This window comes from Arachis duranensis, chromosome 6 (assembly GCF_000817695.3).
Source record: "Arachis duranensis cultivar V14167 chromosome 6, aradu.V14167.gnm2.J7QH, whole genome shotgun sequence".
Lineage (NCBI taxonomy): Eukaryota > Viridiplantae > Streptophyta > Magnoliopsida > Fabales > Fabaceae > Arachis > Arachis duranensis.
The window spans coordinates 997983-1025347 of NC_029777.3; the positions used below are offsets into that span (position 1 = coordinate 997983).

A 27365-nucleotide genomic window follows, 5' to 3' on the forward strand; every position below is an offset into this window, starting at 1 on the left:
CGTTGCATTTTAATAATAATGATACTTAACGTATATTGTGTGTGTTTAATTTCATCGATGGTTGATTTTTCTTGTAAGGTTGAGCAGGACGTGCATGAAAGAATAATATGAACGTAATTCGAACAATTTCAGCATTCCATTTCCGTTTATATACGTGTTTCATTTGTTTCGAAGGAGTCATTTATTTATATATATGCAGATTCAGATAATGAGCGAGTATCGCTTGATAGTTAATTAGTAAGAGCATGTTAGTAGTAGGTTTCTTGCTTAAGCTGCCTCGGAATGCTTTTGAATTTAATCTTCAAAGATTTTCTCTCTTAAAATTAAAATAAGCTAATTTAATAAACCTGCATAGACACTTAGACTAGTGTATATATATGAGCAGATTTTGATCAATTCATTTGTTTTATAGCTTCTTTCTGCTGTCAATTGCTGGCTTAAGTGCATGTTGCTTGATCCATACAATCAGACTGATCACCCTGATTGCAAGTCCCGCCCTGATAGTGGTCTTTCCGGCATTACAGAACTTGATCCAGGTTATATTACAGGTGGGTTTTCTTGTTTGTCTCCCTCTATGTAGGGTGAATCATGATTTAATAACTTGTTTGCTGTGGATTTTGTGTTCTGTGGTTTGATCATGAACTCCTTTTTTATTTTTTCCTTGTAATGCAATAATGGCTGTTCCTTATGATTGGAGATTGTCACCATCAATGCTTGAAGAGCGAGACCTTTACTTTCATAAGCTCAAGTATGCCTACATCTCTGAATCTCAATTACATGTCTTGCTTGCTATAGTTTTGGCAAAAAATTTTAGGAGCCAGTGCTGCTGATTTCTACTGCTGGTAAAGGGCCATTTGGTTTCCAATGTTTAGAGGTTTTCTTAATGTGTACATAATAATTGCATATATGATGTAGTCTATGTTTGCATCTATTCAAACATCATAGGCAAATATGATATATGTTCTGTCTTCCGTCAGTCTGATTGATGTTTAGAAGTTCTAGAGACAATGGGTTCTTTCCAAGTTTTCAAATGATTAACGATGGAAGAAACTGGAACTCTGGAAGATAGAAGTTATGATTGTAAAATTTTATTATAGCCCTTATAATCTTTAAGTAACAGAATTCATGTGGTGAAATCGCAAAAAAAAATTTTTAAAATAAAAGCAGAGCGACACTGCTCACTGCTCACTGCTGGTTCTCTACAATTTCCTTCCCCTTTCCGGGCAAGTGTTTTTATCCTCATTCATTAATCCACGTCTGTTCAAATTCTAGGACTCAACCTCTTTTATTTCTAGTGCATGACTGGCACAATAATTTGGTTACACAATCTGTATTGAAAACTAGAATCTTGTGTAGTATAAGGCTAGCAGAATGACAAATATACTCACTTGAAGAGAGCGCTAGAATGATATGTATGCTAATACTGATTAGTAGCGAGTGGATAGGTTCTCACAGTATATATGTAACAGAATGTTACTCTACTATTCCAGAGCTGAGTTAGAATCCTCTGCTCCCCATCCCCTCTCTTCAAAAGGCAGATGATTACATGAAATTGACTTGTTGTATTTACATTTTGTAATTCTCTTTGCAGATTGACATTTGAAACTGCATATAAACTTCGTGGTGGCCCCTCATTGGTTTTTGCCCATTCATTGGGTAATCATGTCTTTCGTTATTTCTTGGAGTGGTTAAAACTAGAAATTGCACCAAAGCACTATATCCAATGGCTAGATCAACATATTCATGCCTATTTTGCTGTTGGTATGGTTGGCTTATGTTAATTTGTTATAATCCATAAAAAAGCTGATGTAGGCTCTAATAGCTGATAATAACAATAACTTTATATACCCATTTTTTTTTAATCTTTGATTGGGTATCAGGAGCTCCCCTTCTTGGTGCAACTGAAACTGTTGAAGCAACACTTTCAGGATTCACATTTGGTCTTCCTATTTCAGAGGTTTGCTTTTAATTTTTATAGTTTCTCTTTTCATTTTTTATATGTTTATTACTTAATATAGGCATGAACTGTTTAACCTTATAGGTTTCCATAACCCCTTTCTTAGGTTTTTAGTTCTACCTGGTCAGGATCTCATATATTTATCTGACATGACACAGTTATTCTACTACATAACTCTCTGATGCCTGCATTGGAATCTCAGTTTCCATTAATACATCCAGTGTTATTTAATATTTTTAATCTTTAACTGATGCTAGTTCCTACACACTGCTGTCATATTTAAAATATAGTTGATAATTAACTACCAGTCCCAGCAGATAGACATGTTAACTGATGGATGTTTTAGACATATATTCTGTGCTGCTATTTCTTATGCAGTTATATTCTTGTCTTAATTCATGCTTATCATAATTTTTTTAAGGTATCAGGGAACAGCTCGATTGATGTTCAACTCCTTTTCTTCGTCATTGTGGATGATGCCCTTTTCCAAGTACTGTAGATCAAATAGTAACTATTGGAAGCATTTTTCTGGGGCAAGGCATGTAGGTAACCACACGTATCACTGTGAAGATAAGGAATTTCAGTCAAACTTCTCTGGATGGCCAACAAATTTAATCAACATTGAAATTCCTTCAACTCGTGGTAAAATCTGATGATTATTTTGTATGTAATTGTGGGGAGTCTTGTTATGGGGGTTGTGGTCCTCAACCGTGTTTTCTACTGCTCACAGGATTTGATGCATACCCTTCAATCACAGAAATACCTCAGTCTAATTTGTCTAGCATGGAATGCGGAATACCTACACAATTATCTTTTTCAGCTCGCGAAATGTCAGATGGAACCTTTTTCAAGGCAATTGAAGATTACGATCCAGACAGCAAGAGGCTGTCGTACCAGTTAGAAAAGTATGTGATATCTCTAATCAGAAGAATATATTTTGCATCAAATAATTGACTGTTTTACAAAGATGCCAAAAGATTAAGGCATCTGAAGCTTCATTTTCTTTTTATATTTACAAAATTTTAGATACAAGGTAGTGCAAAGAATGGCCATCCATTTACCAAGATAGTTACATCTGGTTTATTTATATAAAGATTACTATAAACAGCAAAAAGATTCGACAACAAAGAATAATAATAACAAAGTATATTTTTAGAATACTTTACTTCTAAGGAAGAGAAATATGCCACTATATTATAGCTCTACCATCAAACTGGCTAATATTTGAACACTTCGATGTTTCAGATCATATATCAATGATCCTGTTCTTAATCCTCTGACACCTTGGGACCGGCCACCAATAAAAAATGTCTTCTGCATTTATGGCACTGATTCAAAGACTAAGGTACAATTTACTTCTACAACTGAGCACACTCTGGTGTATAATATCTAAATAATTGAAAATATACTAAGGAGTTCCATTGAAGTGAGTGACTATTAGTTTGGTTAAGTTGTTTCATAGGTCTAAAATCTTGAAAACTTTTGCACTGGGTTTTTTTAATTCTTTTGTGTCCCCATCATATTGTTGGGTTGTGAACTCTGCCAAGTTCATTTATAGTTTGCCTTTGACATAACTGACATCAATTTTTTTAAAAACATTTTTGGGCTGAATTGGTTGAACTGCATATGTAAACAGCAAGTTTTATTCAGTTTTGACAGCTGTAGATTACCTTAATCCTTTAGTTCTATGGTATATCTCACATTATTCTCACACATCTGTGGAGTCACAACTTACAAGTACTATATGAATTGATGAATGCCAATTTCATCATTGTTCACATTCTGTCATGTTTATTAATTATTACCAATGCATAAGCTTATCGCTTTCCTCTAGTATGGTTAATTGTGTTAAGCAGAGGCCACATATAAGAATATACAATAAAGAAGCATTTTGCATGACTGGGAAAAGAAAAGATAGTTCTGCTCTCATGCCTAAAATGAAAAGATAGTCAAATATTTTATATTCTTAAAAGAATATTAAATGGCTACTCCTTTGTGTTAGTCAATTCAATAGTGTTTAACATTCCAGAGAGATTGAGTTCAGCATGTAAGGTTATATATTCTGGTCCTTGCTTCCTTTAAGATCATTTTCGGTAATTTCCATTGGTATTGGGGTAAGACTGATTTACTGGTAACTTAATAATGTGCCGATAACATTTTCAAAATGAGCATGCAGTCATTACAGCTAAAATATTTGTATATTTTCTTTAGCTACGTAAATAATGTCATAATCTAGTATATTAAATATTTTTCCTGATTTGCCAACATTTAATGATTTACCTGTATCCCTGGATCTTGATTTATAAATACAGTAAATCTTTGTGGATTCTGTTGATCGCTGATAGTGCCATTGCAAATGATAAATTTTACTTCAATTATTGAAAACAGGTTGGTTACTACTTTGCACCTAGTGGCAAGCCTTACCCTGATAACTGGATAATTACGGATATCATTTATGAGTTTGAAGGTTCTCTATACTCAAGGTAACACTTATTTTTGTTAGTTTGAAAGTTTTTTTTAGTAGAACGAAAATTCTATGGTTCCCTCCCTTCCTTTCTATCTCCTTGTCTCCTCCCTAATTTTTTAAGAGATTGACTGACAGTCTCAGGGTCATGAATATGCAAATTTGTCATCGTCAACTCCTACAAGAGATTGACTGCACTTTGTTAACTTTTGGTGGTCATCCTTTATTTTGGGAGGGAGGGGGTAGGGGGATGGTTTGTTAAATCAAATTTGTGGTTTTATCTTTCATTTTGATATTTTTGTGGTAAAGCAACACATATATGGTGGTCAAACAGATGTTACTATTACAGTTTTCCTTTGTATGCTGTTCTGGTATCCTATTTGAACATATTAAAAACTTGTCTCAACTGTCAGGTCAGGGAATCTGATTGAAGGGAATCCTGGAGCCACAAGTGGAGATGAGACGGTTAGCTTAGATTAAGTTTCCTTTTATGTGGTTGTGATTATGAAGGAAGGCATAACATGTTGACTGTTCTAGTTTACTGCTTGTGCTGTTAATGGATTTGCGAGGACAGCACCTACATACAACAATTAGATTACAATATATTCAACCCGTTACAGGTACCATACAACTCCCTTGCATGGTGCAAGAGCTGGCTTGGACCAAAGGTGAACATAACAAGAGCGCCTCAGGTATGCCAGTCTAAAAAGCAGTTGGTTTTTTCATCTGGAATTAACTATGATTATAGGGTTTTCATTCAGAATTATGCTGTGTGGTTAAGATGCATATAGTAGCAAAGATGTGTTATTAATTGTTAATTTGCTGGGACCTACAGTGTTACAATAGTGTGGCATGCCCTTGTTTGTTTAGTTTACTGGGAGTGTGATAATGGATAATAAGCCCAGAAGATGTGTTTGATGTAAATGAGTTACATAGTTTTGGAAAACAAGCAGCAATTGACATTACATTATGTCTATTCAGAATTGATGTGGTTTCTTTTGTGTCTTTTTAACTGTATGTGTAAAAGTTACAGGATCCAGAAGCTTTAGAACCATATTTGCTAATTTCTTCCCTCTGATATGGCAATTTGACATAGTTATCTGTTTTGTTGTCTCTGTTCTAAATTATCCTGTTCAGTTAGTTTCCGATTTATCAATTTCCTGAAACCAACATCTCAAAGTGGCAGCTACTAAATGAATTCATTTTGATTTTTAGAAAGCTTTATCTTCTCAACTTTAACATTTCTTGTTAAGATGTATTTACCTGTCATATTTTAACTGTCATTTGATTACATGTTAACATTGTATTGAATGACGATCATTTTATCTATCTGTTCTTATTTTCAGTCTGAGCATGATGGTACAGATGTACAAATTGAGTTGAATGTAGAACATCACCATGATGAAGATGTTGTTGCAAACATGACAAGATCACCAAAGGTTAAGTACATAACATATTATGAAGATTCTGAGAGTCTTCCAGGAAAGAGGACAGCAGTTTGGGAACTTGATAAAGGTAAGAGTCTGCCCTCTGAGTTGTCATGGACTAACTGATGCTTTTTTTTTTTGGCTTACAAAAATGGCATAGTTATTTACCTGCATTCGTTACTTTTTTCATCAGTTCCATAAAAGCTGCCGTTCATCATTGACTACTAGTTTTTATGGATTAGCAAGAGTTATTGGTCCATTCTTAGTCTAGGCAAAGTCCATCTTGGTGTGATAGAAGGTAGCATTTCTTTTTAGAGACTGGAACTGAGACTGGGGGATTGGGATTCAGTGCTGTGTTTGATGACCAGAAACTAGAACTAAAATTTTAGTCTTGGGACACAATTTTAGTCCCTTCAGTAACTCTAGAAAGTTGGGACACAGGGAACTGAAATTTTTTAGGACAGAGACTGAAACTTTATAACATTTTTTTCTAAAAAATATCCTCATTTAACTTTTCAAATTCCAAATCTACCCTTCAATCTCCATATTTATCTTAAACTAAACATAATACTGAGACATAACTCAGTTAATACATTTTACACCAAACACAATACAGAGACTTAATTTAGTTTCAGTCTCTCAGTCCTATCTCCCAGTTTCAGTCTCTCAGTCTCAGTCTCAGTCTCCCTTCCGAACACAGCTGAAAGGAACAAAAACAAATAAGTTTTAGCTAATGTGACAAAGACATCAATTGTAGTTCCAAAAACTCCATATGCTTTGGTTATTTAAAAAAACTCAGAAATGAATAGGTATGGAATAGAGAGATTTGAACTGCCAGGCCATTGTCTGCATGTCCTTTACAAAGGTAGTTTATGACAGGGATACATAAAAGTAAACTGACAAAATCTTTGTGTAGCAAATCACAGGAACATTGTGAGATCACCGGTGCTAATGCGAGAGTTATGGCTTGAGATGTGGCATGATGTCCATCCTGATGCAAAATCAAAATTTGTCACAAAAGGTATTTCATGTACTTTTGTAAACAATTTTAGAAGGTTCAGACAAGAATCTCTGCTTACTTTGTGCCATTACAGCTAAGCGAGGACCCTTGAGGGATGATGACTGTTACTGGGATTATGGCAAAGCTCGCTGTGCCTGGGCAGAATATTGTGAATATAGGTCATTTTTAACTATTTCCCTAACATTTAAGGTTTGATTTACCTTTCAGGAAGATTATGAGTGGAAATGTTGGCAAAACATATTTCCAATTTTGGAGAATTAACCAAATAATAAGACTAATTATTTCTTGCAGATTGATTAATGGTTAGCTAAGCTGAATTAGATCATAAAATGCAATAGTTGTTAATTGGGAATATTTTTTATAAGCTTCATTTAATGGAATTCCCCCACTAAAATTTTGTTAACTTGCTTTTGGTTTATTCTTTTAACCTGTCAGATGTATAATAATGCAGGTATGTCTTTGGTGATGTTCACCTGGGACAAAGCTGTAGGTTGAAATCTACTTCAACTAACCAGTTGTTGAATTATTTGTAAATAAGAAGGTACCTTGTATTCCTCATGAATATTCTCTTTTCTATGGCTTGAATGTACACTGCTACATGATTTTGAACTAGACTGAACACCACCACAGCCCCATGATTTTTGTCTTTCTTTGTCTGTTAAAAGATTCTGTTGTTACCTTAGGTACTGGTGGGGCTAACCCCAGGCAAGTCATCCGCCGCACGACATGCTACACATGAATATTAGAACAGATCCTCCATAACTGATTTTTGGCCGTGTTTTCCTGCGGCTTGTAGCGCCACTGAATGCCAGCAAATTCTTTTTTTCCCGTGTGTGGAACTTTTGACCCATTCCTCAGCTCATCTTTCATCCACATTCACCATTTTCACAGTATATTTTGGCTCAGATTACAGAGATTTGTAATGTTGTAGTCTAGTATATGTAGCTGCGGGAACCTCTTAAGTGGCATGTTAATGGCGGCATCTACCATCTAATATGTGTACCTTCAAATGCTTAACAAAACAATGTTTAGGTCATGGTCTTGTATTTGTTAAGATACACGATTTATTCTGTTAATGATTAAAGTTAGGAGCAATTTTTTACTGCTGGTTACTTGAGTGAGCATTTCCCATTTTGCTTACTGAGACATATCAGGTCATAATTTTGGTGGATCTGTACATGAAACTGGTCATACAGTTTGACATCATAAACATATGAAACTTAGGTTATGTGCAAGATATATAATTTGAGAATTGTTAACCATGACTTAAATTGTTTAGTTTGATGTTAGTTTAATTTGTGAACAAGATCCTTGGATGTAAAACCGTGTGATTCCTTTTAAGTTATAAAACAAACGACTCATCGAGAAGCCACTGCTTCACAACTTAAAAGTGGTTGATTGTAAGATTGATCTTACCACCAAGATGCTAATCATTATCTTATCACACAAAGATCCATTATAATTATTTTCTAGTTGTTAAAGATATGCCATCACAATGGAGTTCATCCCTCTTTTGACTATTAGCAAGCAAATATAAACCTGTAGCATCATCAACAAAGAAAAGAAAAATATAACTAACGATTTGGAGCTTAAGATACAAATATGCATAACAAAACGTGTCATTAAAATAAAACCGGCGCTAGCTTCTCTTTTTTATCTCGAACAAATATTTGAGCTCCATGTGACACCTTTTGTCGTCATCTTCAAACTGTAAGACACCAACAAAAGAGAAACAACTTTATTTAGACATCAACTTGAGTCAATTGTACAAAGTGTTGATATTGTCTAAAAATAGTTTCAACAATGGAAGGTTTTCACATCTTCATATAGACTAGCTTGAAATTTCAATTTTGCAATAGCCTCTGGCAGATTGAACTATGTTGGTTGTAAAATAAATAAATGAAAACTAAATATTATTAACTATGCACACGTTATTTTTCACCTCCTTGTGTTCTAATTGTAGTAAGCATGTGTATTGTACAAGAGAAAAAGGGACTAAATCCCTAATGTGGTTCTTGAGACTCACACCATGCACCAGTTTGGTTCTTGAGGTTCCATTTGCACTATTATCGTTTTTGAGATTGATCTCTGAGTACCATAGTGGTCCCTAGACCCCTTTCTTGCAGTGACTCAGCACCAATGCCACGCTAGATACTGGTGGAATGATCTCGGTTGCTTTTGGCGCCCAATGAAAGCAGATGCGACGTTGTTTTCATATATGCGAAAAATGTTTTAAATGCCAACATATATCAAAACGACATTCCATCTGCTTTTATTGGGTGCCAAAAGCAAACAATGTCGTTTCATCTGTGTCCAACATGGCATTTTAGTGCAAGTTCATCACTCTGTTTGCTGAGTATTGGAAAGAGGTCGAGGGACCACTATGCCGCCTAGAGATCAATCTTGGGGACGATAATAGTGTAATTGGAACTTCAGGGACCAAATCGGTGCATGGTGTGAATCTCAATAACCACTTTGGGGATTTAGTGGAGAGAAAGGGTTTTTATTCCAAATTTTCTACTTTTCAATTCTCCTACAAACCAACGCCAACCTAATATCAATGCTAAACTATTTTCTTGGCTGGTCTTAACATAATTCCGATTAAGATAAACATAACGGAAAAAAGCATGCACATCAAATTGAAGTTCCAAATTCCAGATTATGCTTATTGCTCTGAGCATGACAACATTAAAACAAGCTTAAGATAACAAACATTTGAATAATAGCATCAACTATAAAAAAAAACAAACTATAATAAAGTCTTATCCCATTAGATGGGGTCAACTACATGGATCAATATCATATATCATAAGCCCGGATACATAGAACTTTGTTGAATCTTCATGATATAGCATCAACTATACTTTGATAAAAACATCTTAAAAAAAGATGACGAATAACACTACATGTTCTTTCCATATATTAAGTGAAGCCTTGGCATGAACTTAATTATGAGCAAAAAGCATTCATTTTTGTTTCTTCATACCTTAAGTTTGGCAGAGTAAACACCCCTTGCAAGTGCACCTGATGGAGTGGTGTCCTCCTTCAAGGCATAGACATATGGTTCTTTTTGAGGAGCAAAAGTCCCTAACATTCCCTTGCTTTGATCAACTGAAAAGCGCAAGAGCATAATCAACATGTGAGTAACACACACCAAGAAAAAAAAAATGTCATTCTAATTGACCAATTTCATAATCATAAACATAAGACTTTTAATTTTTCTGATTTTTTTAAAAGCCTTACAAATTCAAAACTATCTAACAAGCAAAAATTTCAATTGAATACCCTGAAGCCCTCCTTTCCACACAGTGTTGGAGTATGTCAAGCCAGAAACAATGTTGTGTAGAACACTAAATTTTAGCTTAAGCTGATAGCAAGATCCCTCCTTGAGAGTGAATAGATTTCGGCCGTTACAATTTTCGTCCACAGGTAAGGGGATAACAATTTCACCAAAATCCTCAGAGAGAATTCCAATGGAATGAAATTTCACTTCAGGATCCAATTGGCCTAATAAAAAGGAAACAACTTAAGCAGAACTGAGAAAAAGGTTCAGTGAAGCATAAACAAGGATGACAAAACAAACCATCTAAATCGCTTTCCAAACAACCCAACAGCTTCTCCTTCCACCTTCTTAGGCTTTCATCCTCCTGCATACCACAAATAACAGACCAATGAATGTGATTCTAATAATCAACCTATGAGAATCCACCTGCATGCAAAAATGCATCATATCTTCTTTATGATGCATTGTGAATAATTAAGCCACAGCTGCCTGAAATGAAAATAATGACCCAATGCCACATTATGTTCAATACTCTTTGTTATTTTCACTATCTTCTTATCAAACACAGAATAGACATCAAACAAAATAATTTAAAAAAAAAAACTAATTAAGTTAATATAGAAGTAACTAGTGACAACTGAAAATCCAGTGTAGACTTGTAGTCAATGAAATCCAGTTACAAAGAACTAAAGTTTTAACCTTCCCTCAATCCCACAGAAACAAGTGCAGAATAAACAAAGAGCTTCAAAAAATGACGGGAAGTAAAAACCTTGTCCCGTTCGATCTGCTCCTTGAGAGAAAGTAAAAGACCAGGTACAAAGCCACAATTTTTGTGATCACCACCAAAGCTTTGTTCATCATCATCTTCTTGCTCTGCTTGTTCTTCTTCCACTTCCCTTATTGGCTTTTGATTCAGTTGTTGTTGGTGGCTTTCACCAACCCTAAAAGCAGTAGAGATCAATGATGATGGCCCTGCTTCTTCTTCCTCTGCTCTCTTCCTATTCCCACTCTCCATTCTCTCTTTTCAACACCACCACCACAAAGAGAAGCTCTTGACTCTTGTATTGTAATAATGTGTAGTGTTAGTGTTATCTTCCAATGGATTATTACTTTTTTTTTTTATTGTTGGCACAATAATCAAAGAGAGACAAAGTTATTGTGTGTGTAAATACTGAAAAGAAAAAGAAGAGTCAGAGTTTTGTGACTGCAACTGGCAGTGTTGACTGACATGACAGACACATATCAATCTGTGTCTTTTGACTTTCACCGTTTTTCATTCACAATTTGTCCCCACTCTGTCGCCATGTGCTTCTCTCAATTGTGTCGCTATTCCGTCACAAATATTCTCATCATATTTTAATTCCCTTTGACCAATGTGAATTGTACAAGTAACCAACCAATCTCCATTTTTGGTATAGGTATTGTGGTACGGTGTTTGTTGTAGAACATACAGGAAACATCATTTTTATTTCAAAATAATATTATAAAAAATGACGAATAAAGAACAAGAAAGAATGGGACAAACCAATAGTGTACAAAAAACTTCAAAAATGCTATATACAAACTAATATATGTTATTTGTGTATAAATATGTGTAATTCATTTTCAATGTGGATTTTTTTATTTTAATATGTATTTTAAACCAGTTACTGATTTATTCTCTATACCCATGGTTGAAAAAACTTAGGCAATGGTGACTAATCTTGCATAAAGATGTATTTAGAAAAATGAAATGTGACAAAAGTAGTTGTTTTCTTCTTTTACTTCTCAGTTTCAGACTTCCAGTGCTGGAGACAGACGAATGCAGAAGAGAAATACGTGACTGCGAGGGAAGGAGTGAAAAGGGGCAATACTTTTCATGCTTTATGTCAATGACTCTATTAAGGTCTATTTACAAACAAGTTTTATTTAATATTTCAACACAAATTCATGAGCTATGGACAGGACAAGGACTAATCAAATGATAACAAATAAATAATTTGGATGTTAAGAGTGAAGGTTACACTAAAATTCAAAGGTGATAGGGTAAGAAGTGCTTGGAGACCCTGTCATCTGAATGGTTCAACTGGTGCTGATTCTTCTAGGGAGTTTGCTGCCTCAAAACATTCTGCAGCTTCTGATATTTTATTTTCGGCCTTGTGAAGAATGCCAAGATTGTACCATGCAGAAGCGTTCATCCTGTCATGCCGTAGTGCGTCCATCAGAAAGCTTCTGATGGCAGCATTTGACTGACCATTGAACTGTCTAAGAACCACAGCAGAGGATATCAAGCTAGGGACATGTCCCGGATCGATATCCAAAGCATCTCGAAATGCTTTTAGAGCCTCCTTGTAAAGACCCTTTGCCTCGTGCATTGTACCTGTGAATATCATGTCAATCATTAGAAGTTTTCCACAAGATGTTTCAATTGTGAGGTTAGGTTAGGGTGTCATATCATCATAAAATTGAATTTGGAACATGTTAGACTGTTAAGAGTTATTTAACTATTTTCTGTGGCATGCTTATCTTCGGTAAGATACACGCATCATTAAACATCCAATGCATTAGATAGCTATAAAAATATAAAACCATGCATCAGATGATAACCACAAGTTATTTCCAAAAAGGTTATGCTCAGGTAACACATTTTCAAGGATTTTATTTTACTTACCCAGTGCATGCAACCTTGATGCAGTGTATGGTTTTATGGCTTTAGATCTAGAAAGACACATCTCTGCATCATGCCAACACGACAGAGATATATAGACATAAGCAAGATCATGCCATAATTCCAATTCCAAGTTCCAAGCATGATCTCTAGAATCCTGCTCCAAAGAGTAAGGATAATAAGGTTAAGCAGCTAGAAACAATGTTACCTCCAAAATGCATCTCTGTAAAAATAAATTTTACAGGTTTATAGGAGACCATATCCAGCCAGTTTTTATCACAATAAGCACAGAACAATATACTCTGGTGCTTCTACAGCAAGAAGAGTGGTGCACGTTTCCATTAAATGATCGACACTTTGACAATTGTAAATCAAGTTAAAGTCAAAAGACGACGATGACCCAAAAAAGCTGAAATGTTAGATATCAATAGATCAAAACACAACCCCCTTGTTGCTCTAAGAACACCTATAAATCTCTAGTAATCAAAAGAACAAAAGCTTACGACTCAAGATAGTAAACCAACAAGCATTTCAACCGACCAACCTTACACAGCTTCTTCCATTGACCAAAAGTTTTCCGTTGAATATGAAGAATAGAAAGAAGCTGAACATATGTCTCAAAGGCACTCCTTAACTGGCCCTGTGCAATTTGCAGTTTAGCTTTTGTTCGCAACAGTTCTCCTTGATCCCATTTTGCAGTCTGATCCAAAGCAGCATTAACAACAGATTCAGCATCCAAAAACCGTTTTTGTGCTGATAATATCCGGGCTAACAACAACCACCCTTTAATACTAGCCCTAGCTTCCAGTTCCAGAAAGCACTCAGCATAATGAAGTGCAGAATCCAACTCCCTTTGATCTGCATATTCTAAACTAAGATAGTACAATATAAACGGGTCTCTCATTCTAGTCATTCTCCTTGCAGTTTCCAGAAACTGAAGTGCCTTGGACTGTCTCCGAATCCGCTCGGAATCAGAAACAGCTATTTTTGAGTGTGCTGAAAGTGAAATACCAAGTAAGCAATTTGCACGACTTTCCAACTGGTCACATCTGCCATTCAAGTTCTCTAGCATTCGGCGAGCATAGTTGACCCCATCTTCTGCAAGATTGGGGTTCTTGCAACAAATGTTAGAAGCCATCAACAAAGCTGGAACATGTTTTGGATCTTCGTTGCTACTTAATAATTTTTTAAGAAGATTCAATGCTACCAGGTCTTGACCAGCACCATAATAACAAAGAGCAAGGGCATAATATCTTTCTCCTCGATTAATAGTCCCAGGAAGCAATTCTTCCCATTGATTGGCTAAAGCTGTCAAATCCCCTGAAACCGACAGAGCAAATGAAAGGTGGTCCAAAATTGAAGGATCCCACTCAATTTCATTCAAAGAGACTTTTCTTAGCAAAATAATTAAAATTAGTATAGCCTCTTCTATGTTGTTTCTGGGCACAAATGAGTTTTCCTTTTGTGAACGGAGATCTGGGGGGATTACTTCCGCTCCGCTATAAAGAAGAAAAGCAGCAAATTCTTTCTGAATCTTTGCTATGGTCTCGGAGGAAAGGTTCCACCGACGTAGGAGAGCCTGTCGGTAAGCCATGATAACTTCATGTGGACAATCAGCAAGTTTCCATAATTCTGGAAGTAGCTCAACTGCCTTAGTTACAGTGTCCTGCAATTTACATTCAGCACCAAAGTTTTTACACGAGCCTTCAGGCAACAAAGAGTCAACTATGTCCAGAATAACTTTGCAAGATTGGGCAGCTTCTGCAAGAATTTTAGGAAGTATACATCAGAGAATATTTTGGATTCTCATACAGCTCAAACATTCTAAAGAGAAATTTCTTCTAGAATATTTGAGAGATAATATCTATCAGACTATTAAGAGATGATTGTCTACATGGAGTTTGAGATTTTGAGAAAAAGTATAAAAGTGCTAGCAGCAGTAGTGGGTAATTTGTGTTCTTTAAGAAAGTATTTTTCGAAAACACAATTTTAGCAAAGGAAAATTTAACAGCAGGCTCAAACAAGCAGTATATTCAAGTAAACAACATGGATGATTTAACACTTTAATCAACTCAAGTGATGGGGTGTATAGGATAAACAAATATCTTAATAGAATCTAGAAAGCTTATACATGTTCCGAACAAACACTCTGCAATCCAGGTGCCTGACAATGAAAAAGCATGCAAAAAATAAGTTTCATAACAAATGTAGCAGTTACATACTTAAACCGAAGTATGCAACAGAAGTAATACTGGAAAATAAGACAGACAACAAATAAACGACATCAATGTGCATATAAAAAAGAAACTAAGCTAACAGGTTCTTTAAGTTAAAAAGCAATGAGCTAATCTGTCAATCAAGTAAGGGTGGGCACCTTTAAACCTTCCCAGAGCCTGCAAACATTGTGCTTTAAGGAAAACTGCTTCAAACAGTGTGCCAACAGTATGTACAGACATTGGCGGCGGAACATAATTCTTGGAATGTCTCCTATGGTTCTCTTTTATTTTGGCAAGAGAAATTTTTATCTCTGGAGTCACAGAGTCTATATTTATTCCCTCAAAAACATGTAAAGCAGCTTCTATATTCCCTTTCTGATATTCATATCTTCCTAACAGAGCTCTAGCTTCCTGCAAATTTTCAGCACATTATTCATTAAGCAGATCACAAACTTACAAGAAACTTATGTTAAGTCCAATAAATAGATTATCATATAAAGATGTTGATCAGCCTCAGTCATGATCTGAGTGAAACCAACTCCTTGACAGTAAAATGATGTAAGATGAATGCTTGTGTTATACAATTAATTGACAGATGCTAAGTTCCCTCTTCCTCAAATGAATGCAATACACTGAAAGATTAGTTTGTGTAAATATGAATACATCAATGACACAACATTTTCGCATTAAGTACCACTAACTACATCAGTCGGTATCTGCTATTGCATCCAATGATGAACTATTACTATAGAAAATACCTGTGAAGAAAATAAAATAAGCATGAGATTATGAATACACATAATTATGCAAGCAAATACACATGATTATGCAATCTCTCTAGAGTAAATAACACAGAGCAAGTCGTATCATAAAGTCTAATTAATCATTCAGTGCAGCATCCAACCTCATAATTCAAGCAGCCGGCCTCACGCAACGACGATTCAGCTTCTTCGATATTTCCTGCATCCAGCCTCCTTTGAAGTTGTCCATCCTGTCCAGAACGGCCGCTGCCAGTCGTGGCCGAATAATAGTCCTTAGTGGCAAGAGAATCCGATGACGAAGGAACTGCCATCTCATCCATGCCTCCTTCTCGTCTCAACTGCTCCCCTGAGCACAGGCACTGCATCATGTTTTTCAAACTCCTCCTCTTCTTCCTCCTCCCCTGCCTATTTCCATTTCCCATGCTTTCTCAACTCACCCAATAACTTCCCACAAGCCACAACCGTTGAACCACTGTCACATATCAAATTCGAACGAAATCACAAAATCATCACCGAAAACAACAAAAAACTGTTTCCATTTCCTATTCAATTAAACATTTAAAAAACCGGAAATCTCAGCTATATGTTCAGGGAAATCATAACCATCCGAAATTGAAAAGTGATAAGAATCAAACGAATTCACCGGAAAAATAAGTAACGTCACGAAACTGAAACCGAAACCGATGCAAAAATAATAAATTCGCTAAACAATCAGATAGGAATCTCGTACATGACTTCGGTGGTGAATTGAATTGAATTGAATTGAGCTCTCCACTCAGGAACCGGTGGAGAATTCGGAAACACAAAAGAAGAAAAAGAAAATTTGAAACTGAAAAAAAGAAAAAATAAAAGAGAGGGATGATTAGAGGAAAGTAAGAAGTAACCTTTTGGTATTTGAGAAAAAGAAAAGTAGAGGGAAAAATCAGAAGGGAGATGAACAGTAACGGCCATTGCTGAAATTCCAGCAATGCATCCATCAAAGGCACCTTTGAATGAAGCACTTCACTCTTTTTATAATCTTCTATTTCATCTCTCTTTCTTTTATTTTAAACCTTTAACTTTAAGTGGGGAAATAAAGAAAAAAAAGAAAGAAAGAAACAAGTTAGTGGGAACAGAATGCGTGTGTTACAAGAATCACAGTTTCAGAGAAAGGGGAACGGAATCGCATGAAGAAGAAAGAAGTTTTTTTTTTTTTTTCCTACCTATTAAGTGCTCTGTAAACACATTTACCAACTACTGCTTTCTCACTAACCAAAGGTAGTTGGCAGTTAAACTAAGTTATGATTCATGGTCAATGTTGCTATCAATAAAAAAAAGGTTAGGCGAAGGATCATTCTGTTGCAATTATTTCAACTGCTACTCTATATAATTAATTAAGACGATATATAGGGATATGATATGATTCTTATATAATCTGCAAAAATTAAGGAATTATAGATAAAATTGGCGGTGAGGATCACTTGATTTGATTGAAGAAGACGATTGATGTAAGCATTGTTTAATAATTGCTTATTATTTGTTTTCAAACGTTCTAGATGTATATTAAATCCTCCATTAATATCAGTTATTTATATAAAATATTTATTAAAATATAAGCATATATTAAAAATAAATTAAATAATAAATATATTTATATACAAAATATATTAATGACTAATTTTAATAATTAATTTTAATATATAAATAATATTATTTTATAATTAAAATATTAATAAAATTAGACCGTCAAACAATTTTAAACTAATTCTGTTTATCACACGTTTTTTCTTTTGTACATATTCTTTAATAACGTCATCATTGTTTCTTTTTGTTTTTTTTGTTCTTCTTTAACATCATCGATTTTTTTTACATTTTTTTCTCTTGTTTGGTTTTTTTTTCATCTTCTTTCGTTATCGTCATCGTTTTCTTCTCTTATATATGTTTAGAAAATTAGTTAGAACACAAAAATTTTAATTCATAATACAAAAATTTTGGTACACAATACAGTACAAAAATTTTGGTACACAGCACAAAAATTTTTAAATAACTCGTATTCAAAATATTAACTCACCTGACCAGTAAAATATATTCATAACAAAAAATTTATGTGCTATACACAATTTTTGTGCTATATACAAAAATTTGTATGCTATATTAATAAATTTGTGCTATATACAAAAATTTGTGTTATGTACGAAAATTCTTATACTATATTAATAAGATTCTATATACTCTCAAATAAAATTTTTATGCTGAAGAAGCACAAAGAAAAACAAGTGATAACGCATTTACGCATTTTTTTAACTCAGCTTGTACCAATTTAATTAAACTTAATTAAAAAATTATTATTATAATATGACACCCCCCACACAATGTGAATGGAAGAGGCACCAATCAAAATATGTAATTTGTTCCATTTTAATATTTTGGACTTTAATTTTATTTAAGAAGTAAATATCAAATCAGTATCGAAAAGATTTTGATGCTGATAAAATGATACATAATTTTTGTTATTCATAAAATAATCCCTGAAAGATTTTAAAATTTGACAAGTGTGCCATCGGATTCGCCGGAGCACATCTCCAACAAGTGTGATATTGATGTGGCTACAGTGTTTTGGTGACCTGGCAAACCCCAACCCTAATTCCTCCCTCTCCAACGCACTCTCCTCCTCTTCCTCCCCAACGCAGCTTCCACTTCCTAATTCCCTCAGCTCTTTGGCCTCGTCTTTGTTCTTCAACTTGTCCAGCCACCACCTCCGTCCATGTTGTTCCAACGTCATCGCGACACTTCTGTTCTATCGTTGTTCGCTGTGGTTCCTCCTGTTTTGGCGAGTTTTTCTTCTGTTTTGCTGTGCTTCCGCCGCCGTTACACCATGCTTCTGCCATTGTTCAGCCTCTGTTCTACCGCACTCCAGCCCTCGTCTTCTAACTTTTGTTTAGACTCAATTCTATCGCGTGGTCCAGCCTCTGTTCAGATGTCGTTTCGCTACTGTTCAGCCATCTCTATTGAGTTATAAAGTTCAATCTCCCTCTCCGTTTGTTGATTTTTAGTTATTGTTTTAATTGGTGGTGGTTTAACTATTAAATTGCTTTTTCAGTTCTTATTTTGTTGGTGAGTTGCTGTATTTCCTTGTTTTGATTATAACTTGTTTTGGAATTAGGCCAGAAAGAGGGAGAGAGGGATTAGGGTTGGGGGTTTTACCAGATTACTAAAATACGGTGGTTACGTCAGCATTGTGTTCGACAGAGATGTGCTCCGGTGAGTTTAGGGGCACGTTTGTCAAATTTTAAAATATTTTAGGGACTATTTTGTCAATAACAAAAATCATATACTATTTTGACAGCGCTAAAATTTTTCTGATACTAATTTAGTATTTATCTCTTTATTTAAATACCATTTTTTACTTTTAAAAAAGAATATTTGATCTTGTATAATCATAATCACGATTTTAGTTATTATTAAATAAAATAATTTAAAAAATGTGTTCAACAATATATCACAATTAAGTTTTAAAATTAATATTTTTTTTATAAATTATATATGTTAAAGTTTGTTTTAGAAATAAAAAAATTATGCTCCAAAGCTTTTTATTTTTTTTCACAGATAAAATACTTACGTAAATTTGTCCAAAAAAAAAGTATAAAAAGGATCATAAAATCAAGTCATCAGTAACATAGAAATGAACATATTCAAACAATTATAGATAACGAAAGATTTGATCAACATCTGTGTTTTTTAACCATTTCTCCTGAGTTTAATATTCACTGAAAGATGAAAATAGAATTTATTTAATAGATACCCTAGTATAAACCAAAAAAGATAACAGAAAGAATTTTGCTAAAAAAGAAGATAAAAAAAGATTAACAGTAAATAAAATTAATATATAATTAAACACTTGGTTATTTCCAAAAACATTAAACACTAAAATAATATAATTATAAAAAACATTTTTCTAACATCTCTTACTCTTTAATGAGATTGTTTAAGAAATCCGGTCTGCTAATTTAATTACAAAAGCATCTGTCTGAGTAGTATAGTTTACAAAATAATCTATCTAACATATAATTGATGAAAATATGGGTACATAGGAAAAATTTAGCATATAACTCATTGAATTTTAATTTCATCAGTATTATTTTTTTTTAAAGTATCATCTTTTATTATATAATTTATAAAGAGTGTTAATAGCATAAAATTTGAACCTAAATCCTTAATTAGAGTACACAATATTTATTTGATTAGTTTCACATTTAATTATAATTAAAAAAATGAATTATATATATAAATGAAATAAAAGAAAGAAATAAAGGGGGTATTGATGAATAATCAAAGGGGTAGCTACTAGCTAATATATATAAATGAAAGCATTAAAGCCAATAAAAAATTGAAAATGTTTGGTAATCAAAGAAAATTAACTAAAAACAGCCATAACTTACCTTATTTAGCATTTATTAATTGTTGCAACAATCAATAAATATTAAATAAAGCAAATTCTGACTGTATTTTTTGTCTCTCTAACATTATCCTGAAAAATCATCCAAAATAATAAACAACCAACCAAAGCCAGATATATAATAAACTGAGCAGTACATATATATCTTGCATGCTTCAACAATTCAAATAATATAACAAATAAATAAATAAATGAATAAATATAAATAGGTGAAAATTCAGGTGCAGTCGACTTTACATGAAGTTAGTAACTGAGAACTGTTAGATGAAAATTTATTCAAATCAATTAAATCATCGATCTAACAACTCTAAATTATCAATTTTACGTGAATTTGACTACACTCTAAGTTTGTATGATGTAAGTATATATCTACTTGATTGCATGCCCTAATATGAACTCGTTATTTTTGCACTCCAACAAGTCAACAACATAATGTTCTTCATTCATCAGCCTCTTTGAAAGGAAGCAGTTCTCAACTTCTTCTTAGTAAGGCGAATAAACTCCGAAAATTCTTCATTCTCGTTCTCCACATTATTATTAACCACAGGTGCAGGGTAGTTACTGTGATCTTCGTCGTTACCAACGTACGACACGGTTCTCATGTTTTGCTTAGCTCTTCGGATGTATTCACTGAAAGCTTCATCAGTTTCTAGAAGCTCCACAGCACCACCATCAAGACCATAATGTTGTTGTTGTTGTTGTTGTTCTCTTCTTGGTTTGTTGTTAGCATAATAATGAACACCCTTTAGTACTTGCTGACCTTGCTGAACCTTGGACTTTGATGATGTTGATGAGGTTCCATTTCCCATGATTCTAAACAAATTAAACACTACTTGATAAGATTATGTTTTGGGTTAAGTGGAACTTGCATAAACCTGGTTTTATAGTGTTTGGTCGAGGTGTCAAAGTTGAAAAGGAAAAATAAAATAAAAATAAAAATGAAATAAACAATGGTTTCAACAATTGTCATCTTTAATTTGTGGGAGCCAAATGTGGCTGCACCGAAGATTCTAGTAGCTATGCAGGAATTAATATATAAGATTAGTGGTGTTACCATTGTTATCCATATACATGAATTTTTTATTTATATGAATATCTAATTATTACTTGTTATTAAATATGGATGCCACTTTAATAAAGACACAAAAAATATCTTTTTTTAAGACGTTTATATGTGTCATGTTATTATTGAATATTTTTATTAAACTGGTTAATAATTTATTTTTTAATAAACCAAAACAAAATCGATTTATTATAGCAACAATAATAAATTCAATTGTCTACATTATAATTATTAGACTCGATTTAATCCGATCGAATCAAATTACACAATCTAAATCTAATTTTTTTGATAAAAAGACAAATATATCTATGATTTTTTATTTTGCAGACATTTGAATCTCTAAATTTAAAAATACAATTAGACCCCAAAAAAATTGAGTTTATTTTTATTATTATAAAAAAATCGGTTTTATTCTTATTTGTTAAGAAATTCAAAAATAACCAGTTCATTAATACATCCAATAATAATACAACACGTAAACATCTTTACAAAAAGATGTTTTAGATGTTTTTATAAAAACATCCCCATTAAATATACATTATTTTTTTCATCTTTGTGACATAATTAAATACGTATAAAACTATTATTTATTTTCACATTTTTTTAATAAAAAGTAAACACTTTCTATAGATATATATAATGAAAAAAATTTTTGGACATCAATTTTTAGTATTTTTTATCATCACTTGACCAACATATATATTAAATTGTCTTTAATAAATAAATTTTATTAATTTATATGTGTAAATTTAAAATATAAGATACAAATAGTATTAATTTATGTGCACATTTTAGTAAATATTAATGCAAATAAATTATATTTTTTTTATAAAATTTTTATAAATATAAATACAAATTATTGTTGGTTAATTATTAGTCAAAAATAATATTATTTATTAGTCATGTAGCATATTATTATGTAATATATGATATAAGATATATATCACATGTTGCCAAGTTTATGGAGGCCTAGAGGGGAAAAGCTAAGCACACAAATAATTAAACATGATGCATTTAGGTTTAGGTTTTCAAAGGTATCAGATTCGAGAAAAGAAGACTCGTAGAATTGGAGAACCTAATAACGAAGAAATAAATCTCATCAGTTTATGTTGGAATAAGAAGCATCATGCGAGCTTATGATTTGTACGGGTGAGTTTCTAAAAAAAAATCCTTTTTTTAGTTATTTTTTTTAAAAGATTTTATAAAAAAGTAAAAATAATTTTATGTTTAGATATTTTATTTTTTGTTTTTACTACTAGAAATTTGTCAAACACATTAAAAAATAAAAAAAATATTTTTTATTAAAAAAATCTTATTTTATCAAAATAATAGCGTCCAAACAAACACTTAGACATACAAGGTGTGGTTCAATTTGATTTAGTAAACTAGGTTATTGTGCGTTACAACTCGAATCCTAGTACGTTGTATATGTATATTATCACCGTCGTATTTGAAACCATAAAAAATAAATTAATGAATGAATAATTAATTCTTTATCAAATACTCGTCAACCAATTCTTATAATAATAACAATCGCATTTTTCCATTTATAATTTTATGTATCAAACTCCTATATATCACGTCTCCTTTATATAATAGATAGATAAATATAAACTCTTAAAATCTATGTATAACTCTTTTTTATACATTTGTAAAATAAAAAATAAAAATAAAATAATGATACATATTTATAAAATAGAAGTTGAATAAAGTTTCTTGATCAAAATGCGGTAGAAAGTTTTCGGTCTCTTCTAAGAAACCTAACAAATCATTACTATATTTGAATATAAGAACATAGGTTCAATTCATCATACCTAAGATTCTGCTATATTTTCTGTAGTCTATCTTCCAACTCCGATCGATGTTATAATTGTTTAGTATATATCATTGTTCTGAAAACCGAACCGGACCGATCGGTTCAACCGGGTTAACTGGAAACTGGTCATCTAATCGGTTCGGTTCTATAGTAAAACCGTTCTGCAAAAAACCGAGCTGAGAACCGGCCGAACCGGCAGTTAACTGGTGAACCGTCAGAACCGGCCAGGTTTTTTCAGAGTTCCACCGTCGCGCTCTTTTCATCGTTCTTCTCCTCGTCGCGTCAGTTGGTCATCGTCTCTTCGGATCGTTACTCTTCTTGTCGCCGTCGGCCGGTCATCGTCTCTTCGGCGATCTCTCTCTGTCGCTCTCTTCAAAGTCAACAACACCTATTATCGTCACATCTCCTCGACATCGAGTCTGAACTGTTGGCATCGCCGCCGCGAAGGACTGCTTCGTCGTCATCGCCGCCTCATTCTCGTCATCGAAACGCCTGTCTCCGAGCCATCTCTCTCTCTCTCTCTCTCTCTCTCTCTCTCTCTCTCTGTGTTGAGCACCACTCTCTGTGTGTGTTGAGCACCACTCTCAGTGCGTAGTGCGAACGTACCCTTGCCGCCGTGGACTTTGCCGTCGCCGTGAGTTCTTCGATCTTCGCCGTTCTTCAACATCTTCTTCATGCTCTTCTTTATTTTCACTGATTTCCTCCCTTTTTCACTTTAGTTTTTTATTTGTTTCCTCTGTTGTGGGTGGAACGAGTTATTGATTTTTCATTTTTTTTTGTTGTTTTTATTTATTCTGATTTCCTCCCTTTTTCACTACATTGTTTATGTTGAAGATGGCCGATCCGTCACTCACTAAAAAATTCAAGATCTCATTGCCGTCACTTTATTTCTCCGTCGCTGCCGGTAAGTCAATTTATTTTTGCTTGTTTTCAATTATTTTTAATAATATTGATTCTGTTATTCTGAGTTGCTGGGTTTACTATTTTGAGTTACTGAGTTAGGTATGATTTTGTGATTCTGGGTGCGTGGGATTAATATTCTGAATTGCTGCTTGTTTGAGTTAATTTTGTTGATGGTTAGTTTCTGAATTGTTGCTTTTTGTTTGAGTTAATTTTGTTTGAGTTAGTATAATACTATTGTTTGAGACTAATTGATTATGGAGGTTGATTTGCCAGATTTGGTTTTGAAACTTTAATCAAAATAAAAGAGGAAACTTTAGTTTTGTATGTAGCTTAGCCAACTAATTTAGAAAAAAGGAAGCCTTTGGAGGAACAGGACCAGGTGGAGCAAGAAATATTGCAATTAGTTGTTGATGGTTAGTTTCTGAATTGCTGCTTTTTGTTCGAGTTAATTTTGTTTATGTTAGTATAATACTATTGTTTGAGACTACTTGATATTATAGCTTAGCCAATCATTTTTTAGTATAATACTATTGTTTGAGTTAGTATAATACTATTGTTTGAGACTAATTTGGTATATTTAAAATTATATATTGAATTTTTATATAATTTTAGTGTATATTTAATTAAACCGGTTCGACCACGGTTCGATCTCGGTCGGACTATTGAACCATTGAACCAGTTGCTTGACCGGTTCGATGACCGGTCCGATTTTCATAACCTTGGTATATATAATGAACTACTTGTACACTGCTACATTATACTATACCATCATTTTTTGAAAAAAAGAAATTTGTTTTGGGTCAAATTCTAATAATAAAGACTAGACTGCGTTAAATTATTATTTTCTTGTATGTTCTCCATGATGACCTCGTACGGATATTATTGTAATCTTGAACCCTTGAAGCAAGCATGACATAGAAACTAGTATTCTATCAAGTACGGATATTTCGTTAAGTTATGGCGTCAACGTGTAGGATATATTTTAGATACGATATTTATCGACATTTGTTCGACATCAGTGTTTGTTGTGTCTAACTATGTCTTAATAAAAAATATTTTTTTTGACACGCTTGGACATACCTAAATATCATCACGTGTCAACGTGTCCAAACTTATTCTTAATATATATTTTTGAAATAAATTTAGATATAGTATATATTATTATTTATTAGGTTTAATTACTTTGTTGGTCTCTATAGTTTCGTAAAATTTTCAATTAGGTCTCTATATTTTTTTTTAATTGGGTTCTGTACTAATTTTTTTTTCAATTAAGTCCCTCTTAGTAATGATTGGCTTAATTTTATAGAGACCTAACTAAAAAAAAAATTGGCATAGGAATCTAAATAAAAAGAAAAAAAAGTGTAGGGACCCAATTAAAAAAAATTTGGCGTAAGGACTCAATTAAAAAGAAAAAAATATAGGGACCTACTTAAAAATTTTGCGAAACTATAGGAACAAATAAAGTAATTAAACCTATTTATTAAAACAAAAAATATTTTAAATACTTTAAATAATTAAAATAAGATATTAAAAATAATTAAAAAATTAATTTATATTTAATATTAATATAATACCAAAATATGTACAATTTATCTAAAATTCATATATCAGTAAAATCTTAAAATTCGCGTATCAACCGTGTATCATATCATAGCTAGTCTTTTGCTAAAATAATCAAGGACCTAATTAAACACACCATGTTGGCAGCAAAAGAAGACACATACCTAAACAAATCAAAGTGTAAGTCTATAATGGTGGCAGATAGATAGATGCCCTAAAAAGCTCCTCGTTTGTCAGAGACAAATAAAAGTTCGATTTGTTATGTTGAATATAGAGTAATTACCCAAATCAATCCATAAGAATTTTGGAATCGGACATTTTAGTCTCTAAGAAAAATTAATATACAGATTAATCCCAAGATTTTACTCCGGCAATGTAATTACTCAGATCAGTCCCCAAAGATTTTAAAAACGGACATTTTAGTCCTCAAGAAAAACTAATATACAAATCAATTCCCAACGTTTCTCTTTATTAGACATAATAGTCCCCCGTCTAAAAATAAAATAAAATTATTATTATTATTATTATTATTAATTGCACAATAATATTATACTACATTTTTTGTATTTTTTGAACAAAAATAATGATAAATTTATCCATTAAATATATATATATATAGTCACTCAATAATAATAAAATTATTAGAGATTATTTTATAAGAAATTTAAAATTAAAACCATTTGATATTTTTGTATTTAATATAATCAAAAGATGTCCTATTTTAAAAAATATGTTTGCATTAAAAAATATGTATTTAATATAAATTCAAATTATATTCTTTTCTTTTAATACAATTTACCATTTTAAAATAATCGGGAGAAACCTTTACCAGATTACAACAATTGAAAAGTTCATACCTTTATGTCTTGTTTCATTTTATATAAAAACCGTGGCTGCTTAGCACGGTTTCTAAATGAACATAAACCGTGCTTGCTAGCCAGGTTTTATGTTAAAGAGCATTTGAATGTAAACCGTGGGAGGCAGCCACGGTTTACCCTCGGTGAATGCAACACATAAACCGTGGGAGGCAGCCACAGTTTATGAAGAAGATTTTGTGTGCATAAAACTTTGGAGGTAGCCACGATTTATGCATGAGCGGCTATGTGAAGTTAGGTGGCTGAGAGAGAATTTGAGGAGCTTTGTGGTTTATGGACTCAGCAAACTTGTTTACGTTTTAATACGATTTGAATTGTATTAGTATATTTTTATTTTTTAATCAATTTAATTTTATATAAATAATTAGAATTTTAAATTATAAAATTTGTATTAGTTTGTAATTTAAAATTTAAATAGACATCATTTAAATTAATAATTTATAAAATTGTATGTATTTGTATTATTATAATTATTTTATTTTATTTTTGGACGGGGGACTATTATGTCTAACAAAGAGAAACGTTGGGGATTGATTTGTACATTAGTTTTTCTTGGGGACTAAAATGTCCGTTTTTAAAATTTTTGGGGACTGATCTGGGTAATTACACTGCCGAAAAATGAATTGGGGACTAATTTGTCTGCCGGAGTAAAACCTTGGGGATTAATCTGTGTATTAATTTTCTTTGGAGACTAAAATGTCCGATTCTAAAATTCTCAAAACTGATTTGGGTAATTACTCTTGAATATATAAGCAGTGAATATAAATATTGTATGCAATAATTTGATTTTTAATAAAATTTTATTATTTTTTGAAAACTTTTAAGAATGAGTTTCGTTGTATAGATTAGTAGTATTTTCATCATTTTTAATTAAGTTTTATTATTTTTAATAAATTTTATTATAAAATAATTAAATTTAAAATATTATTATAAAGTA

General features: G+C 32.7%; 4 protein-coding genes across 5 annotated transcripts in view; 1 reads left to right on the top strand and 3 right to left on the bottom strand.

Annotated features, from left to right (window-relative positions):
* Nucleotides 1-7981, top strand: part of LOC107491734 (phospholipid--sterol O-acyltransferase) — an 8413-nt gene extending 432 nt beyond the window's left edge. Inside the window, exons 2-16 of the mRNA XM_016112649.3 lie at nucleotides 413-575; nucleotides 658-748; nucleotides 1592-1761; nucleotides 1881-1957; nucleotides 2386-2599; nucleotides 2688-2862; nucleotides 3203-3302; nucleotides 4346-4440; nucleotides 4835-4886; nucleotides 5042-5113; nucleotides 5768-5936; nucleotides 6765-6869; nucleotides 6943-7027; nucleotides 7321-7410; nucleotides 7553-7981. Of these exons, the coding sequence (XP_015968135.1) occupies nucleotides 413-575; nucleotides 658-748; nucleotides 1592-1761; nucleotides 1881-1957; nucleotides 2386-2599; nucleotides 2688-2862; nucleotides 3203-3302; nucleotides 4346-4440; nucleotides 4835-4886; nucleotides 5042-5113; nucleotides 5768-5936; nucleotides 6765-6869; nucleotides 6943-7027; nucleotides 7321-7402 (1650 nt within the window). The 3' untranslated portion in view covers nucleotides 7403-7410; nucleotides 7553-7981. The remainder of the gene's footprint in view (nucleotides 1-412; nucleotides 576-657; nucleotides 749-1591; nucleotides 1762-1880; nucleotides 1958-2385; nucleotides 2600-2687; nucleotides 2863-3202; nucleotides 3303-4345; nucleotides 4441-4834; nucleotides 4887-5041; nucleotides 5114-5767; nucleotides 5937-6764; nucleotides 6870-6942; nucleotides 7028-7320; nucleotides 7411-7552) is intronic.
* Nucleotides 7982-8341: 360 nt separating this feature from the next.
* LOC107491732 (rho GDP-dissociation inhibitor 1) lies at nucleotides 8342-11530 on the bottom strand. The gene is made up of 5 exons (XM_016112648.3): nucleotides 10922-11530; nucleotides 10453-10516; nucleotides 10155-10376; nucleotides 9856-9980; nucleotides 8342-8577 (listed from the first exon to the last, which is right to left on the bottom strand). Exons 1-5 carry the CDS (start codon nucleotides 11165-11167, stop codon nucleotides 8509-8511), a joined length of 726 nt encoding a protein of 241 aa, XP_015968134.1. The 5' UTR covers nucleotides 11168-11530; the 3' UTR covers nucleotides 8342-8508.
* A 456-nt stretch (nucleotides 11531-11986) lies between these two features.
* On the bottom strand, nucleotides 11987-16885 carry LOC107491731 (protein NPGR2). Of its 2 annotated transcripts, none has more exons than XM_016112646.3 (6): nucleotides 16661-16885; nucleotides 15920-16248; nucleotides 15174-15426; nucleotides 13344-14560; nucleotides 12803-12956; nucleotides 11987-12511 (listed from the first exon to the last, which is right to left on the bottom strand). In XM_016112646.3, exons 2-6 carry the CDS (start codon nucleotides 16196-16198, stop codon nucleotides 12201-12203), a joined length of 2214 nt encoding a protein of 737 aa, XP_015968132.1. In that variant the 5' UTR covers nucleotides 16199-16248; nucleotides 16661-16885; the 3' UTR covers nucleotides 11987-12200. The 2 variants fall into 2 exon arrangements, with proteins under 2 accessions (XP_015968132.1, XP_015968133.1); XM_016112647.3 differs by lacking the exon at nucleotides 16661-16885 and adding an exon at nucleotides 16507-16641.
* Nucleotides 16886-20516: 3631 nt separating this feature from the next.
* LOC110273092 (uncharacterized) lies at nucleotides 20517-21027 on the bottom strand. The gene has a single exon (XM_021125976.2). It carries the CDS (start codon nucleotides 21018-21020, stop codon nucleotides 20658-20660), a length of 363 nt encoding a protein of 120 aa, XP_020981635.1. The 5' UTR covers nucleotides 21021-21027; the 3' UTR covers nucleotides 20517-20657.
* Nucleotides 21028-27365: the final 6338 nt, after the last annotated feature.